Genomic DNA, 19,495 nt, shown 5'->3' with positions numbered 1-19,495 from the left:
CTAATAAGAACCTGCAGTATAAAAAAACAAACAAACTAACAAAAAAAAAGAACTAATACTAAAATTTCTTTGTGTTATTTGTATGGAAATATGTTAATATAAATGTTTCAGACATTACATGAAATTTCTAAAAATCTTATATGTTTTGGTGTAATGTTATAAGTCATAATTCTAGTTATTACTTTAAAATATATATCTCAGAAATACTAAAAAAAAAAGAATTTAGCACCACCAAAGCAGCCTTACAACAAATGCTAAAGGAACTTCTCTAGGCAGGAAACACAAGAAGATGAAAAGACCTACAAAAACAAACCCAAAACGATTAAGAAAATGGAAATAGAAACATACATATCGATAATTACCTTAAATGTAAATGGATTAAATCCTGCAACCAAAAGACACAGACTGGCTAAATGGATACAAAAACAAGACCTGTATATATGCTGTCTACAAGAGACCCACTTCAGACCTAGGGACACATACAGACTGAAAAAAAGAGGGGATAGAAAAAGATATTCCATGCAAATGGAAATCAAAAGAAAGCTGGAGTAGAAATCCTCATATCAGACAGAATAGACTTTAAAATAAAGACTATTACAAGAGACAAATAAGGACACTACATTAAATACATTAAATTAAATACAAAGAAAAAATCAAGAAAAAATCAAAATACAGAAGAAATAAAAAAATTAACAATTGTAAATATTTATGCACCCAACATAGGAGCACCTCAATACATAAGGCAAATGCTAACAGCCACAAAAGGGGAAATTGACAGTAGCACAGTCAGAGTAGGGAACTTTAACACCCCACTTTCACCAATGGACAGATGACCCAAAATAAAAATAAATAAGGAAACACAAGCTTTAAATGATACATTAAACAAGATGGACTTAACTGATAAGTATAGGACATTCTATCCAAAAACAACAGAATACACTCTCTTCTCACGAGCTCATGGAACATTCTCCAGGATAGATCATATCTTGGGTCACATATCAAGCCTTGGTAAATTTAAGAACATTGAAATTGTATCAAGTAACCTTTCCGACAACAATGCTATGAGACTAGACATCAATTACAGGAAAAAAACTGGAAAAAATACAAACACATGGGGGCTAAACAATACACTACTAAATAACCAAGAGATCACTGAAGAAATCAAAGAGGAAATCAAAAAATACCTAGAAACAAATGACAATGAAAACACGATGACCCAACACCTATGGGATGCAGCAAAGGCAGTTCTAAGAGGGAAGTTTATAGCAATAGAATACTTCCTCAAGAAACAAGAAAAATCTCAAATAAACAACCTAAACTTACACCTAAAGCAATTAGAGAAAGAAGAACAAAAAAAAAAACCCCAAAGTTAGCAGAAGGAAAGAAATCATAAACATCAGATCAGAACTAAATGAAAAAGAAATAAAGGAAACGATAGTGAAGATCAATAAAACTAAAAGTTGGTTGTTTGAGACGATAAGCAAAATTGATAAACCACTAGCCAGACTCATCAAGAAAAAAAGGGAGAACACTCAAATCAACAGAATTAGAAATGAAAAAGGAGAAGTAACAACTGACACTGCAGAAATACAAAGGATCATAAGGGATTACTACAAGCAACTATATGCCAATAAAATGGACAACCTGGAAGAAATGGACAAATTCTTAGAAAAGCACAACCTTCTGAGACTGAACCAGGAAAAAACACAAAATATAAACAGACCAGTCACATGCACTGAAATTGAAACTGTGATTAAAAATATTCCAACAAACAAAAGCCCAGGACCAGATGGCTTCCCAGGCAAATTCTATCAAACATTTAGAGAAGAGCTAACACCCATCCTTCTCAAACTCTTCCAAAATATAGCAGAGGGAGGAACACTCCCAAACTCTTTCTATGAGGCCACCATCACCCTGATCCCCAAACCAGAAAAAGATGTCACAAAAAAAGAAAACTACAGGCCAATATCACTGATGAACATAGATGCCAAAATCCTCAACAAAATACTAGCAAACAGAATCCAACAACACATTGAAAGGATCATACACCATGATCAAGTGGGGTTTATCCCAGCAATGCAAGGATTCTTCAATATATGCAAATCAATCAATGTGATACACCATATTAACAAACTGAAGGATAAAAACCATGATAATCTCAATAGATGCAGAAAAAGCTTTCAACAAAATTCAACACTGATTTATGATAAAAACTCCAGAAAGTAGGCATAGACAGAACTTACCTCAACATAATAAAGGCCATATATGACAAACCCACAGCCAACATCATTCTCAATAGTGAAAAACTGAAACCATATCCTCTAAAATCAGGAACAAGACAAGGTTGCCCACTCTCACCACTACTATTCAACATAGTTTTGGAAGTTTTAGCCACAGCAATCAGAGAAGAAAAAGAAATAAAAGGAATCCAAATCGGAAAAGAAGAAGTAAAGCTGTCACTGTTTGTAGATGACATGATACTATACATAGAGAAGCCTAAAGATGAGACCACAAAACTACTACAGCTAATCAATGAATTTGGTAAAGTAGCAGGACACAAAATTAATGCACAGAAATCTCTTGCATTCCTATACACTAATGATGAAAAATCTGAAAGAGAAATTAAGGAAACACTCGCATTTACCATTGCAACAAAAATGGTATACCTAGGAATAAACCTACCTAAGGAAACAAAAGACCTGTATGCAGAAAACTATAAGACAATGATGAAAGAAATTAAAGATGATATAAACAGATGGAGAGATATACCATGTTCTTGGATGGGAAGAGTCAATATTGTGAAAATGACTATACTGCCCAAAGCAATTTACAGATTCACTGCAATCTCTATCAAACTACCAATGGCATTTTTCACAGAACTAGAACAAAAAAATTTCACAATCTGTATGGAAACATAAAAGACCCGAATAGCCAAAGCAATCTTAAAAAAGATAAACGGAGCTGGAGGAATTAGGCTCCCTGACTTCAGACTATACTACAAAGCTACAGTAATCAAGACACTATGGTACTGGCACAGAAACAGAAATACTGATCAGTGGAACAGGACAGAAAGCCCAGAGATAAACCCACGCACATTCGGTCACCTTATCTTTGATAAAGGAGGCAAGAATATACAATGGAGAAAAGACAGCGTCTTCAAAAAGTTCTGTTGGGTAAACTGGACAGCTACATGTAAAAGAATGAAATTAGAACACTTCCTAACACCATACACAAAATTAAACTCACAATGGATTAAAGACCTAAATGTAAAGCCAGACACTATAAAACTCTTAGAGGAAAACATAGGCAGAACACTCTATGACATAAATCATAGCAAGATCCTTTTTGACTCACCTCCTAGAGAGATGGAAATAAAAACAAAAATGAAAAAATGGGACCTAATGAAACTTCAAAGCTTTTTCACAGCAAAGGAAACCATAAACAAGATGAAAAGAGAACCCTCAGAATGGGAGAAAATATTTGCAAATGAAGCAACTGACAAAGGATTAATCTCCAAAACATACAAGCAGCTCATGCAGCTCAATATCAGAAAAACAAACAACCCAATCCAAAAATGGGCAGAAGACCTAAATAGACATTTCTCCAAAGAAGATATACAGATTGCCAACAAACACATGAAAGAATGCTCAACATCACTAATCATTAGAGAAATGCAAATCAAAACTACAATGAGGTGTCACCTCACACCGTTCAGAATGGCCATCATCAAAACATCTACAAACAATAAATGCTGGAGAGGGTGTGGAGAAAAGGGAACCCTCTTGCACTGTTGGTGGGAATGTAAATTGATACAGCCACTATGGAGAACAGTATGGAGGTTCCTTAAAAAACTAAAAATAGAACAACCATATCACCCTGCAATCCCACTACTGGGCATATACCCTGAGAAAACCATAATTCAAAAAGAGTCATGTACCACAATGTTCATTGCAGTACTATTTACAATAGCCAGGACATGGAAGCAATCTAGGTGTCCATCGACAGATGAATGGATAAAGAAGATGTGGCACATATATACAATGGACCATTACTGAGCCATAAAAAGAAATGAAATTGAGTTATCTGTAGGGAGGTGGATGGACTTAGAGGCTGTCAGACAGAGTGAAGTAAATCAGAAGGAGAAAAACAAATACTGTATGCTAACACATATATATGGAATCTAAAAAAAAAAAATGGTTCTGATGAATCAGGGGCAGGACAGGAATAAAGATGCCGACATAGAGAATGGACTTGAGGACATGGGGAGGGGGAAGGGTAAGCTGGGACGAAGTGAGACAGTAGCACTGACATATATACAGTACCAAATGTAAAAGAGATAGCTAGTGGGAAGCAGCTGCATAGCCCAGAGAGATCAGTTTGGTGCTTTGTGACCACCTAGAGGGGTGGGATAGGGAGGGTGGGAGGGAGATGCAAGAGGGAGGGGATATGGGAATATATGTATATATATATAGCTGATTTTCTTTGTTATACAGCAGAAACTAACATAACATTATAAAGCAATTATACTCCTATGAAGATGTTAAAAAGAAAAAAAAGAATCTATCACCTTATGGCTAGAAGCTGACTCTATCAATGACATAAGATGAGTAAGGCTATCTCTTATGAGTCAATAATTTCAATGAGGGATAAAAAAAAATAGGGTCACCTTTTTTTGAACTACCAATTATTGCATAAGAAGTGGCTTGTGGCCCACTTAGAGGACTTTCCAGATTCTAATGCTCTCCTCCTGTTAATTTGCTGTATAATTCTTATTTATTTCTGTCTTTCTTTTGAATATCTTAGTCTTGATGTAGTTTTGTCCCCAAGAATATACATAATCGAAATTGAGTATAAATGAAAAGAATTGTGCTGTAATTTTTAATATGGCTTTGGAAAAACCATATTCAGTTGAAAAATATATCATGATCTTTAATTTAGAGCCTTAGGAAGAAGTGTTTCCCTAGATTTCTAGTCTGTATTTTTACATTACTTTAAAAAAAAAAAGTTTGTTTACTTATTTAGCTGTGCCGGGTCTTAGTTGCAGAACACGGGATCTTAGTTGCCACATGTGGGATCTTTAGCTGCAGCATGTGGGATCTAGTTCCCTGACCCAGGATTGAACCCGGGCCCCCTGCATTAGGAGCGCTGAGTCTTAGCCACTGGACCACCAGGGAAGTCCCTGCATTACTTTTTAAAATGTTCTTTTCATGAATTTACTACTACTTAACTGTTAACCTGGATTCTTAGATTTATATATGATTCAGATTGTACATATATAAAACAATTATTATTATGTTATGCACTGTGTCACTTTTTAGTTTACAGCACACCTTCATAAACTCTCACAACAATATTATAAGGCAGATAATAATAGCCACTTTTTACTGAGCACCAACTATTTGCCAAACAGATATCAAATTTCCAGTCCTCAAAATAACTTCGCCAAGTTTCGTACACTTCATGTTCCCTAAACATGAAATTAAGACGCAGAGAAGCTTTAAGAGGAATTAATACAGCTAAATCACTATAGAACACATTTTCACTCTACCGGGGAATGAGGAAGATAGGTATCCCAGCTCAATGAAGATTTGTGGTGATTAAGGTGGAGGTAAGGTGTAGTTAGGTGATCAGTTCTAAGTCCTAACTCTAACCTTACTTTTAGGTTCCAGAATACAGCCTCAATTACATTGGTAACAAATGTATTATCAAAAATTGTCTGATTAAAGACACAGAAAATCCTATGCTAAATAATTGGCACGCTCAGCCCCAAAGTGAAATGAAGATCATAACATAGATGAAGAATTAGACACATGTTAAAGGAGAAGAATCCATCTTGAGTTATGTCAACACTAAAATGACCTAGATGACTTAGAAAGAGATCCAGTCAAAACAGTGTAGAACTATTGTTAATTTTGTTAAGTGTGATAATTGAATGGTACTTTTGTATATTTAAAAGGTCCTTTTCCATTACAGATACACTCTGAAGTATTTATGGGTAAAATTACATGTTGTATGGGATTTACTTTAAAAAAACTTACAGAAAAAAAGGAGGATGTGGAAGCAACCTAAATGTCCATCAACAGAGGAATGGATAAAGAATATGTGGTACATATATACAATGGAACATTACTCAGCCATAAAAAAGAACGAAATAATGCCATTTACAGCGACATGGATGGACCTAGAGATTGTCATACTGAGTTAAGTCAGACAGAGAAAGACAAATATCATATGACATCACTTATATGTGGACTCTAAAGAAATGGTACAAAGGAACCTATCTACAAAATAGAAATTGAGTCACAGATGTAGAAAACAAACTTGTGGTTACCGGGGGGAGGAATAAATTGGGAGATTGGGATTGACATATACACACTACTATATATAAAATAGATAACTAATAAGAACTTGCTGAATAGCACAGGAAACTCTATTCAATACTCTAATGACCTATGTGGGAAAAGAATCTAAAGAAGAGTGGATATATGGGTATGTCTAACTGACTAACTTTGCTGTACAGCAGAAACTAACACAACATTGTAAATCAACTATACTCCAATAAAAAAAAAATTAAAAAAAAAAAAGGATGGGAAAAGACAGATGACCTGATGGACAAAATGTTGGTAATTACTGAAATTGGGAATTCACTGGGGGCTCACACGGGGGGATCACTGCATTATTCTTTCCACTTTTGTGTGTGTTTGAAATTTTCCACAATAAAAAGTTTTAAAATATTAGGGGAAAAAAGACACAGCTTCCAACGATTTAGGTAGTTTATAATAGTTATTGAAGGAAAAGAACATAGTGAACCTCAAAGAGTTGCAGGAGGTAGAAACACACAGTATGTGTTATTTGATCAATAAAATTAATCAGAAAGAAGAAAGTAATTATAAGTGTTGGGTCACAAATCAGAAGAATAGAAAAAGAAAAGTTTCAGAGATAAACTGGTTCTCTAGAAATAGGTTTAAATAATCCCTGAACCTCACTTTCACTCAACAATGGCAAGCAAACAGGACTTGATCAGGACTTCTTCAGAGAGTAAAAGTTAGTCATCAGATTGCAGTCAGCCCAAGTGGAAACTTTCCTTTAGACAACTCTTTTTTTGTTCTGTATGATGCTATTTTTACTAAAATAAGCTTCCCCAAGCAGCTTTATTTATCCTGTAGATTCCCCCTATTGTAGTGCGAAATGAATTCCTCTTGGTTAGAAATGTAGAAAAGGGCTTTAGAGTACATAACAGAGCTGAGTAAGTACGTAAGTAATATGACATTTACTAGACTTACGATCCTGACTACATGATTTTAACTTTTCTGAGCTTGTTCTCTTATTTCTAATGTGGAGATAATCACTATCTCAGAGTTTTTTGAAATGTGGTATATAACATATGCTGACTGATTTAAACTTTTACAGATATCGGGTTAAGAGTTTAAAAAAGAATATATCAGGATTCTGTCCAAGTTAAAACAATCAGAGATGAGGTTTCAGGTTCTAGTGTGACAGTAAGCATACAATGTTCTTCTCCATTAGGGGGTCATTTTGGTCTCCTCTTCCTTCTCCCCTGTACTCAAACACAGTTTTAACAGGTCTATCCTCTTTCTCAGAGGACAGGCACACACATATACATTTAAATATATTGCCAAGAATGTAAAAGGTTGGGAGATGTGTTAAGGAAACTACATATTCTTTTATAAAGGATGTTTAAATTTGGTCTTTCTACGAGCATCTTCAGTTCTAGAATATACACACTGTATTTCAGACAATAGGTATGAAAATCAGGTACCTTACTGACTATATTAATTAAATTATAATCAGTACCTTAAGAATTTGGTAAGTAAATATCACTTTTAAGGCATGGTTTACCTTGAACTAACTCAGTTTCAGAACCTATGAAAGAAATCACCTCCATTTCTAGTTTATCACTAACCAGGGCTATAAAACACAACTGGGCAATCGTTGCAAGTTTCTCCGCTGGAGAAACAAACTGACCTTTGAGAAAAGACCTCCAGATACTGACAGTTTGAAGTCTCCCTACAATGAAGTGTACCATTTGAAAAGCCCCACACAATTACAGAGCCTCCAGATAACTTCATAGTGACTCACTCTCAAATAGGAATAGACAGCCAAGGTTCACCAGCCACCTGGAGGACAATGTCTAATAACAAAGAGGAACAAACAACAACAGCAAAGTGGCCCACAGGAACCCGAGACAATGTAGGACCCATAACAAAACTTAAAAGAAAAAGCCTTAAGTAAAATATTCTCAGAGAGATAAGAGATTACACTTATAAAACAAGAATAAGAATAGGGAATCATCAAAAAACAAGATAGAACTTGAGAAATTAAAATAACCACAATTTTAAAATTAAAGAGAAGAAAAAACTGGGGGAAATCTTCCAGAAAGTAGAATAAGGAGGCAAAGAAACAGAAACAGGAGAGAAAAGTAAATTATAAGATCAATCTGGGAGGTGCAAACTTTGGCTAACAGGAATTCTGGGAAGAGAGAACACAGAGAAAAAGGCAGAAAGGAAATCTTCAAAGAAAAAAACACCTGATTTTTAAAACAGGCACATGTGTCATCTTGATAAAAATTTAAATTAGTTAAAAATTATATAGACGATCACATAGCTCAGAGTTTAGGCATTCACCTGCCTGAAGTAGGTATATAGACATTATTATATACTATTTTATACTGTTCTCTGGTTCTTTTTTTAAATGGATAATGCTGTCTTCTCATCTAAATTAGAAACTCTTCAAAGCCAGGAATAATATTTGCCACTCGCAGCAGGCACATATTCTATTTCTGATAAATACTTGTTAAACTCATTTGCTTTGAAGATGACTCGAGTTTGCGTTAAGCTCTGTGACTCCTTAAGAGGGTTCAGTCTTTCAGTCTTGGTACAAAAGGTAAAGGTCATTCTTAGCTAAAACAGTTACTTGAAACTCCAGGAACAACACTGAGAAGCCAGCTCTTACATCAAGTCTGAAATGAAGTCATTTTATTAAACAATGATAAACTTAAAGCCAGTCAAATGGCCTTTGTTTAAATACCCTTAAAACTTTTGGCCCATTCAATCTTTTCAGAAAACTTGATCTGAGCCTCTACCCAGACACATAGTTCTACGGTACTAGTTAGTGGAATATGTAGGCTATGAATCAGACTCCACTGTGGAAACTAATCCTTGAGTCACAATCATAATATTCCATTGGCATCCACCCCAGGGACAAGGTATTCATTTAAGAGTGCCACTCTTTCATGCAGAGGATGAAGCATCAAGAAGCTTCCACTCATCATTACAGTCATCCCTCAAATATCCTAGTTTGGTTATCTGTGCAAGGCTGTCTGGTCACCCTCATCTAGATTCTACAGTCGTCTCTACCCCATTCCAAAGGGCTCCCTTGCCTTCAGTCATTAATTTAATAAATACTTTATTGAGTGTCCATTTTGAGCTAAGCACTGTTCTAGGAACTGAGGATATAGCGGTGAATAAGACAAAAAGTCCCTGATTTAGGGAATTACATTCTAGTAAATTAGAGCCCAGAAAAGATTACCCATTTGCTTAATCCCTTCTCTAGAACTCAATCAATTCTGGAAAATTTATCAATACATTTGCCTGCCTGCCTGCCTGCCTATCTATCTCCCTATCTTTAACTTCTTTCTTGCTATGCTTCCTTCTTCTCATTGCTTACCTGAAATGTTTAATGTCTTATTAGGCTCCCTGAATTTAGGCTAAGCCACAAGCAGCCATGAAGGCCACAAAAACCCAGCTACCAATAAAATGTCTTCAACTGCTCCAACGGAAGAACAGTTCCTAAGATTTTCATATACTGATTTATGCTTGAGAATGGATATATACTTTTAAGTAGCATTACAAAGTTACACATAAAGGATTTTTAAACTTTCTCCTTATAGATCTATCTAAAGGATAGCTCATAAGTAAGCATTAATTATAGACGGTGTTTCATTTCATTACATAAGCCAATGTAAGATTCAAACATTCTCAGTAGTACCCTAAACTGGCACTGCTAGAGGAAAGTATATTGGAAAGATTGAAAGTGTTCACAAAGAGGAAGATAGAAGCTATTGCTTGAGTAAGCCAGAATAGTTAAGAAAAATACATTTCCATTGCATATTTTTCAAATCTCATGCTGAGAGGGGAAAAAGTTAATGCAGGCAACAATTTCAAAAACAACACAAAGCAGAATTACAGCCATAATGAATTCAAGAGATTTCTTTAAGTAGAACTGCATGCCTTATAGACCAATATTTTTAACTTCTTAAATGAAACTAAAATGTAATCCTAGAAGATTTAATAGGCACAATTCTGCAAGAGTCATACTAAAGTTCTTTTGTGAGACAGGCAGACAATCTTGCTCTTGAATGTTTGTTGGTCCAAACAATCTCTTCTGCATCACATGGTCTCAATCAATAACTAGTCTAAATGTCCCAGTGGATTTAAAACTCCTTGCAAATTATTTTAGCCCTGGCCACAGCATACCTATGGTTCTTCTTTATGTAAAAGTGGAAGAGGGACTCACTGGATACTTCAACTATGAATTGTATTACTTTTCTCATTTAAAAAAATTGTCTTAAGCCTTGTTTCTCAAAGTGTGTTTGAGGAATTAGCAGCATTGGTATGACCTGGGAGCATGTTAGAAATTCGGAACCCTGAGGCCCCACCCCAGACCTACTGAACCAAAATCTGCCTTTTAACAAGATCTCTAGGAGATGTACACATACATGAAAATTTGAAAATCAGTAGTCCAAATGACAACTTAATAAGCCATTGTCCAGTTGCAATCCTTAAAGCATTAGAAGGCAGCTTACCAACAAATATTTGAAAGAGAAAAAAAAGGAAGTAGTCCTAGGAATTTCCCTGGTGGCACAGTGGTTAAGAATCCACTAGCCAATGCAGGCAACATGGATTCAATCCCTGGTCCAGGAAGATCCCACATGCCACGGAGCAACTAAGCCCGTGCACCACAACTACTGAAGCCCACGCGCCCTAGAGCCCGCGAGCCACAACTACTGGGCCCGTGTGCTGCAACTACTGAAGCCCACGCACCTAGAGCCCATGCTCCACAACAAGAGAAGCCACCGCAATAAGAAGCCCACGCACCGCAACGAAGAGTAGCCCCAGCTCGCCCCAGCTAGAGAAAGCCCGCGCGCAGCAACAAAGACCCAACACAGCCAAAATAAATAAATAAAAAGAGCTATTTCATTAAAAAAAGGAAGTAGTCCTAGATAATATTATTTTAGCTATATCATAAAATGTTATACTCAGCTTTTGTAAGAGGGACGAAAGATAAAAATTCAGTTAAGAATGTTTCTGTACTTAATGAACATAAAGACATTGTCCATTGTACCACCAATATCCTTGATGTAAACTTCTTGCTCGGCAATATTTCGTCTATTAAGGTAAATCACAAAATGTTTCACAGTGTTATGGTTTTTATCTTAGATGTAATACATCTAATTCAAGAGAAGGCATGATCTCCACCACACCCCCCTGCCAAGATATCCTAGAACCCTGACTAGAAACATCATGGGATCTCTTGGTCAAGGTATTCTTTGTTATGACCCATCCATGAATTGGGCTACAAGGTATATAAACATGCTAGCTGCTTGCCCTTCCAAGTTCTCAGATCTGCTCTAGTTATATTTAAAAAGTTTTGTGAAATCTCAGCGAAGGTAAAATTGCTTTCCGACAACTGCTGCTATGTTGAGAATCTCCCCCCAGATATCTCACTAAACCAGGGCACATCGGCTCACCTCTTGTTTACAGGCTATCTCTAAATGTTGGTCTTCACCTGACCATAGTCTTCCAGTCTCCCACTTGGCCAACAAAGAATACCGAACCACACACTTGAGCAAGACTTCAGGAATTTTGTGTATATGCTGACAAGATCATTGGATGCCCTTCTCAGCACTCATTCACTCCTGCTAACCACCCTCCTGACCTCAACACGTTGGCTGGCCACACCCAGGGACTCTGCCAAGCCCCTTCTGCCCACACAGCCTCCGGTCCTGGCTTCTCCTAGTTCATCCTGTTCCCTGTCACCCATAACATAAAGGGAGAGTGGATCTAGAAGGGCCAGGCCTCACAACAGGTAGCACACGGTGGGCTCCATATGCTGGAAGAAGCTGGTGACAGCAAGACAGAGGTGCCTCTTCTCCAAGTCGTTTCTAGGAATAGGCCTTAAACCCTGACCTGTTTTCTACCTGGAAGCTCTATTTTTGTTTTGTCTTATTTTTGGTGGTAGGGAGGGGGAGGAGAACGTTAGGATAATGCTGCTCGCCACGAGATGTGACTACTCATAGGTGGTTTCACGCTTTCACTCTTAATTTTTTGTTCCCTTCATTTCATATTGCTCAGTCTCCATTTCAGTTTTCACTGCCGATGCTCACTTATTCTTTACTTCTAAGGTGAAAGAACAGAGAGCTACAGACCTTTTCTCCTCCTAGAGAACAGGCTGCAATATCCTTGTGGACAGTTTGTCTTATGCAATTATAACCACATAATACCATGTCTTCTATATAATGGCCATTAAATATATACCTTGCCTACACTAACTCATGACTATTTTTATGACATTGAGCAAACAAGCTATGCCTGCTGTTTTTGCTTCCTCACCTGTTTCATTCTTTCTTCAACCAGGCTTTTACACTATGCTCCTGAGCCTACTTTTACTAAAGTCACTAAGGACCTCTTACATTCAGTGGATACCTAAATTCCACGGCACTGTATGCTGCTCACCTTGAACTTTCCCTTCCCTTGGCTTTCAGGCCTCCAAGCTCTCCTGGCCTCTCTGCTCCTCCGGTGGCTCTTTCTTGGTCTCCTTTTTATCTCCTTTTCCACTGTTTCTCCAAAGTTGGTAGTCCCCAGAATTCTGATTTATCACTCCTTCCATCTCACTTTCATGCTTTTTTCAGTTCATCCTTACCTAAGTCTTTGACTAGACTCATGACTCCCAAGCTACATTTCCAGCTCTCACTTCTCTCCTGAGTCCTGAGCCCATATCTCCAACTACCCTACTTGACAGCAGTACTACCAGGGCAGCTTCTCAGTACAGAAACTTAATGACGCATGGTTTTTTCTTTGCCCTCCCAATCTGGCCCCTTCTCCTGAATTCCCTATCTTAGTTCATGATGTCACTATTCACCTGGCCATCCAAGTTAAGAAAACTTTAATTCACTTATAATCCATGGTGTCATAAGAAATTATCATCTAAAAACATAAAAGTGAGCACGTCACACTCTCAAATAACGACTTCCATTGCCTAACTATTATTGTTAGCAGGAGACACACTGCTTTCTTTCAGCATGAGGTGCTCCATGCCATGGGACTCCCACCCACTGCCAGCGTATCATCTCCTCCCACATCCCTGGACTCCCTGTGCTCGAGTCACACTGTATCTTTCTCACATTCTCATATACAGCTCTATTTTAGTACATCACACTTTAGACTGAATTTTTTTTTTATCTACCAGTGTGTCTCTAACTAGAATGGGAGTTGCCCCAAGTAGAAACTGTGCTTCGGTATCTTTTATTCCCAGAGCTTGAGTCAGTGACTGGCAAACAGTAGGCACTCAAACATGTGCCAGATGAATGAATTAAAGACACATCTACAGAGAAATACAAAGTATTTCTGAAGCAAACAATTCACCTCCCTGAACCACCCTGAAATTAATATTTTAGCTCTTCAGTCCTAAGAAATGTACATATACATGCACACACCTCTCACCAGGTTTCTAAAACTGGTCATTAACATTGTTGCATTACAGTTTTAGGGTCAATACTTATAAACTATATTGATTTTATAGGAAAGATTAAGTGTTCAAAATAAATTTAACCGAATGTCTCTAAATATTCTGCTAAAGTTAATAAAATAAGGACTAAGAAAATAATGGAACACTAAAAATAGTATATATTTAAAACAGTTATTTTGGGAAGAACAACTAAATGTATTATTGAAATATAAATTCTTGACATTAGTTTTAAAGGCTTTGAAATAATTGAAACATAGTTTTTTAAAGTTCTTCTACACTAGGCTTAAGCAATTTACCTACCCAGGATTAAATAACAGAAAATAAACAAAAACGTTTATAATTAAAAGAAAAATGTAAAGTCAAAATTTCTGACAAAAGCATGCATATACATGAAGTATGGAAGACATATACAAGCTTAGGCAAATGCTAAGGTATTTTAAATAATAGGGCAATGAAATTTCTGAGCATCCTAACAATACAGGAAATTAAAAAAACAATAGATAGGGAAAAATAAAATAATAATAGAGTAAACTAACTATTGCACAGATTTTAGAAATCTGAATGGTAATTTCTGTAACTGTATAAAAACCATCTTAGCTCCTTAACCTATCTCTTGATCGAGCTGACAATACACACAATGTTAAAATATCAAATATCTACTTTCAGATCAAAAGTCATTATAAAGCCTTTACAAAAGTAATATTGTCTCTCAAAAAATATATATAATAAATATATGCCAGTTATTGTTATGCTCTTTGAAGGCAATAAGTGAAATCAACATTATTATGTGGAATACAAAGTCTCATCTTCATCCCAAGTTGTAAACAACACACAGAACCCCAGTCACAGATACAGGTAAAAGTTCTCACTAAATTTTAAAAATTAGCCAGTAATGAGCTGTTGATTATAGAGAGCTAGAAACTGGATACTATTCTCCTAGAGACTGGTAGCTAAACACAGAAGAAAAGAATCTGTAGACCTCTCAGTGCTTTAGAAACCAGGGTCCCTGACCAAAGCAGTGATTTAATTTCATGGCTGCTGGGTACAGATAGCTGACATTACTAAATGCTACTCTAATATCAACTTGTTAAATGTGAATCCAGACTCAGCATATCAGAATACTAACCCAGACTAACTGGAGTCATGGGAAATATTTTGGGAGCTGTTTATTTATAAATGAGTTACAATATACCACTATAATTAGATTAATATATAATTATTGATAAACACAGGATTATTTCTAAAACCCCATTATTGTTGTCACTGCTATGTTTAGAAAAAACAACATTACTATTTTCCTCTTAAAACAAGCCCTTGATTTACCACTAAACAATTAGATCAATTTAGATCCAGTATATGTTAAATGTAATGGTCCTATATTGTTTACAATTCTTGTATAAACAGTTGTTTAATAAACATTAAAAGGAGGAACAATTTAAAGCTCTCCAGCAAATGACACACTTCTGAACTATTTTATAATCCAATAATCTATCAAAAAAAAAATAGAATCTGCAGAAAGCTAGGCATTTGGCTGTCACAAAAAAATATTTAAGTTAGCTTACCTAATTTTAAATAAAGACAATAAAAGTGTATCTTTTAGCCGTGCAAAAGGCAGTCACACTTTTTTAAAAAAACATTAAAAATACCATTTTTTCAAAAGCATCAACAACAACAAACTATAATATTACCACAAAATCAACTATTTAAAGGATATTTCTAGAAATATTTCTACGTTAATTTTTCCTGTCAGGTTAATTATTTCATTAAATGTAAAATAAATTTACAAGGTACATGTCATACAATTAGCAAACTATTAATGTATTTCTTCATAGTATCACTGAATTGCTTTTTTTTAGAAGACAAGACAACTGAATGGATTATAATCTCCTAACAGCTGGTGTTTTAAAAGTTTTGTAAATGGAATTAATAATTCTAAAACATACATCAGAATTTGAAATGTGATCTTTATTCATCCTCAGTAAAGTAGCTGCTTATATTAACATCTGGGCATTGGATAACAAGAATTATATTTATCAGACTTCAAAAGAGAGAAAACAAACCAGCAATTACTTAATATTTTATTTGCCCAGAAGTGTTAAAAGAATCTTTAATATTGAGTGGTATTGTTATACAAACACAGATAAACAGATAAGTTTTTTTCCCCAAAACTATTATGTACTGTCATCTAGAATTGGTTTAGTCAGAAACATTTTTTTCATTTCCAGAAATCTGGCAAGATCTTCCAAATACAGAAATTTTAAAAATCTATTTAAGTTCAAAACACTTAAAATACTTTGGAAAGGCCAAATTACATTAAAAAACTGTTTTGGTTAAGATTCACTAGAGTTAAATTACTAATATAATAAAGCAAAATTACCAAAATAACAAATTAATTGGGTAATTAGAGAATTATGGAAAATACCTAGCAATTGAAACCAAATTTAAAAATACAAAATTTAGAATTCAATATTGTTGAGTGAGTTACATTTTAGAAGGCACACTTAACTGGTAGCTAAAGAAAAATAGGGTGGAAACAAAATTCCTGTGGTTAAGGGTATATACAAATGCAGATAACATTTATTTTTCCTCTGCTTTAAACATTCAGCATAACAGTTTCTATCGATGATCAAATAAATATATGTATTTTAAAGAAACATTTTCTCTATGTTCATTTATAAGAAGGTTTTTACATTTTTATGTAGACTTTTTACTGTTTAATACTTTGAGTGGCTTTCTATATTTTACTTTTTTTCACAATGCTTAAGGAGGGGAGAATACTAAATGAGCATTTTTGAAAGTAGGAATAAAATACGGAGTTAGACATTAAAATACCATGCCACTTGAGGGGAAAACATACGAAAGCAAAATGTTATCAAATAAATTATTATTTATAGCTTGTTTTTATGCTACAGAAATGTTTTATGGCTTAAATCACTTTGGAAAGTTTTTTTTAATACATATTTTCTACATTGATAAAATAACAAATAGAGTGAAAAACTACTAGGCATTTTTTCAGATTTACAAATATAAAGTTCATGACTACACAGTGCTTGCTAGCTAAGGACCAAGAAAATATATAAAGCTGCCAAGTTATAATAAATTTTAACCAAATATTTCATAGAGCCATTCTAGTATAAAATAACATTTACCAAGACCAAAGGAGACTTACCTTACAAGAATGCTGTAAAGAATTAGATAGTTCATTTGTGAAATCTCTGTTGCTGTCTCTTGTTAAATTATCAACTTTACCTTCATTTCTAGATGCAAACTTTATGAGTAATTGAGATGGTCCCCCCTTAGAACAATTCTGCTTAAGGCTGGATAAACAGGAAACATTTGGATAAGTTCCTCCCAATGAAATACTTCTTTGTAAAAAAGCATGGTTTTTGTTTATCTGTAAATGTGGTCTTTCCAACTGTCCATTGATATTTATTTGATAATCTACATTTTGGGAAGATGGTAAACATGCAGATGTCCTGTGCATAAGCTTAATATACTCTGAATCAGAATTAAGCTTAATTTCTGACATCTCTGGTCTACAATCACCATTTGCTGTTTCACAATCTAATGCAGTTGCTTTTTGTTGGGTGAAATGCACTGAAACGCAAGAATATCCTTCAGATGACTTTTCACAGACAGTCTGATTTGGACTATTATTTGCAATAACAATTTTCTTTTGTAATGAGCTGTGAAGAGGTTGTATGTCTCTTACTTCTCTGGGAGTACAGATTGTTTTAGATAACCGAAGTCCATTGACAGCTGTTGAAAGAAATCCCTTAGCACTACTGCCATCTTCATTGTGGGCAATTTCACTAGGAGAAATAATAAACTGGTGTGAGGTCTGATAGGATCCTTTGCTTGGAGGAGTACCTGTACTTGTTAGAGAAGTTGGTGGGGTATTTGAAGGACTCCTAGGAAAAATGACTAAGGATGAACAACGTTTTAGTGGAATTTTCGAGTTCCTGCTCACTGGCAATTTCATAATCTCTAGTCCACGATCCAGGTCATGCTGGACAAAGGGAACTGTACTTCTACTTCTCGAAAAAATTTCACATGGAGTAGTATTCCTGTTTGGCAAACTTCTATTGGAGATGCTGTCAGAAGATGAATTTCCACCAAAAAAGGTATCATCAGTTGGTGGAAAAGTATAACCACTGCTATCACTGATGATACTGTTGGTGTATGAACCTCCACTGGTGATACTTGTGCATGACCCATAATCACTACCGTTGCTGCTATAAGACCCATTCTCACTGGCTGAGAAGTGACTAAGGCTACCACTGCAAATGGCAGGACTGCTCAAGAGGTTACCATCATCCACAGCATTCAGTTCATTATCAACCACAGCACTGCCATCCTTCAAGACACAAGTAAATGAAGCATCACCACCATCAGCTAAGACATTGCCAGACTGAAGACATCCACTGTACCTTGTTGGCTGTAGTGAAATCTGCAGACAGCTGCTCTTTTTATTAACATTTTCAGGTGAAGGAACAGATGATCCTTCCTGAGACTTAACATTTTCCTTTATTAACGGAGGTAGTGTAGTCTGTCTGGGAGTCAGCTTCATTTGAACCACGTTAGACGTTGAAATCCGTGTTGGTCTCGTGAAGCACATGTGAACACTGCTATCCGAATCATCTCCAGAGGTTTCTGACACAGGATAAGTATTGCTTCTTCTGGCTGCAAAGTGCAATCGTAAGCTTTGTGCCATTTGTTCTCATTTCCAAACATGTTAAGGGCTGAAAGTCATAACAAAGATCTCTGTCGGTAGACAGGCTAGAAGCAGCTGCACTGCATCGAAAGAAAAAATCATTTGTGGTGCCTAAAAGAGCTCAGAAGTCGTAGTCTTTATCCTAAGTAAAACCTTAGAGACCAGATATCACAGAAAGAAAAAGACGGCCCATTCCCGAGACTGACGTTTCCAAAATGTCTTGAATCGTCTGTAGTCAAAATGCCTTCACTTACAAAGCACTTGATTTCCAGCGACCTTTAAGCTGAGCTCAGCTGCAGCACACTGCCTCAAACACTGCCAACCTTGTTTCAATTATACCTTCTCCAATTTGCATGAATGAGTAACACAAGAACAACAATCTTCTAGCATTTCAAGTTGAAACAGTATTTTTTCACTCCAGCTCTACTAAATGAACATTTAACTATGCGAATCACGGTGCCTATGCTTTCTCCAGCAGAGTTTGACCACTAATATTTTTACCCATAGGGATAGAATTACAGGAAGTTGGTAGGAATGAAACTCCATGTAATTGAGTATCAAATCAAGGATTGAATTTCCAGTCAATTTAGTAAACATAGAAATTTAGTCAATTTAGCCAATTTAGTAAAAATAGAAAGGAATATAGACTTAATATTTTTAAAATGAGTAAATTCAAACACGTATAAATTTGGAAATACCAAAACTTTGAGGTGAATTAAAACTTTAGCATTAAATCAAATAGATAAATATTTTAGCTTCCAAAACACTACGTACTTATAAAAAGTGAAAGCTGAAGGATCGAAATACAAAATTAGCCTAGTAATACTACTGCAAAACTTGAGCATACGTCTGAGGAAAAAAAAGTTTGAGAGAAGCTGTCACCAAGCATTTTCTCCTGTAATTTTAAGGCTTTTCCAGCCAAGCAGTACAGTCTTTAAATGATGCCATTTATATTTTGACTATTAAAACTCTGCCAAGAAATAGCCTAAGCAAACATTCCATTAAAAATATATG

The 19,495-nt window shown here is 35.6% G+C and overlaps 1 protein-coding gene across 7 annotated transcripts in view; it reads right to left on the bottom strand.

Annotated features, from left to right (window-relative positions):
* Positions 1 to 19,495, bottom strand: part of NEDD4 (NEDD4 E3 ubiquitin protein ligase) — a 153,311-nt gene that overhangs the window by 77,163 nt on the left and 56,653 nt on the right. For 4 of the 7 annotated variants that reach the window (XM_057542373.1, XM_057542374.1, XM_007194931.2 and 1 more), the window contains exon 1: positions 16,937 to 18,868. The exons of 2 other annotated variants lie outside the window; for them this stretch is intronic. In XM_057542373.1, coding sequence (XP_057398356.1) covers positions 16,937 to 18,481 — 1,545 coding nt within the window. In that variant the 5' untranslated portion in view covers positions 18,482 to 18,868. Of the gene's footprint in view, positions 1 to 16,936; positions 18,881 to 19,495 lie in introns of those variants that run through there. One more of the 7 variants, XM_057542376.1, reaches the window with a different exon arrangement.

Source organism: Balaenoptera acutorostrata, chromosome 3, assembly GCF_949987535.1.
Source record: "Balaenoptera acutorostrata chromosome 3, mBalAcu1.1, whole genome shotgun sequence".
NCBI lineage: Eukaryota > Metazoa > Chordata > Mammalia > Artiodactyla > Balaenopteridae > Balaenoptera > Balaenoptera acutorostrata.
The sequence above is the reverse complement of the archived record's forward strand: the minus strand, read 5'-3'. Positions and strand labels throughout refer to the sequence as shown.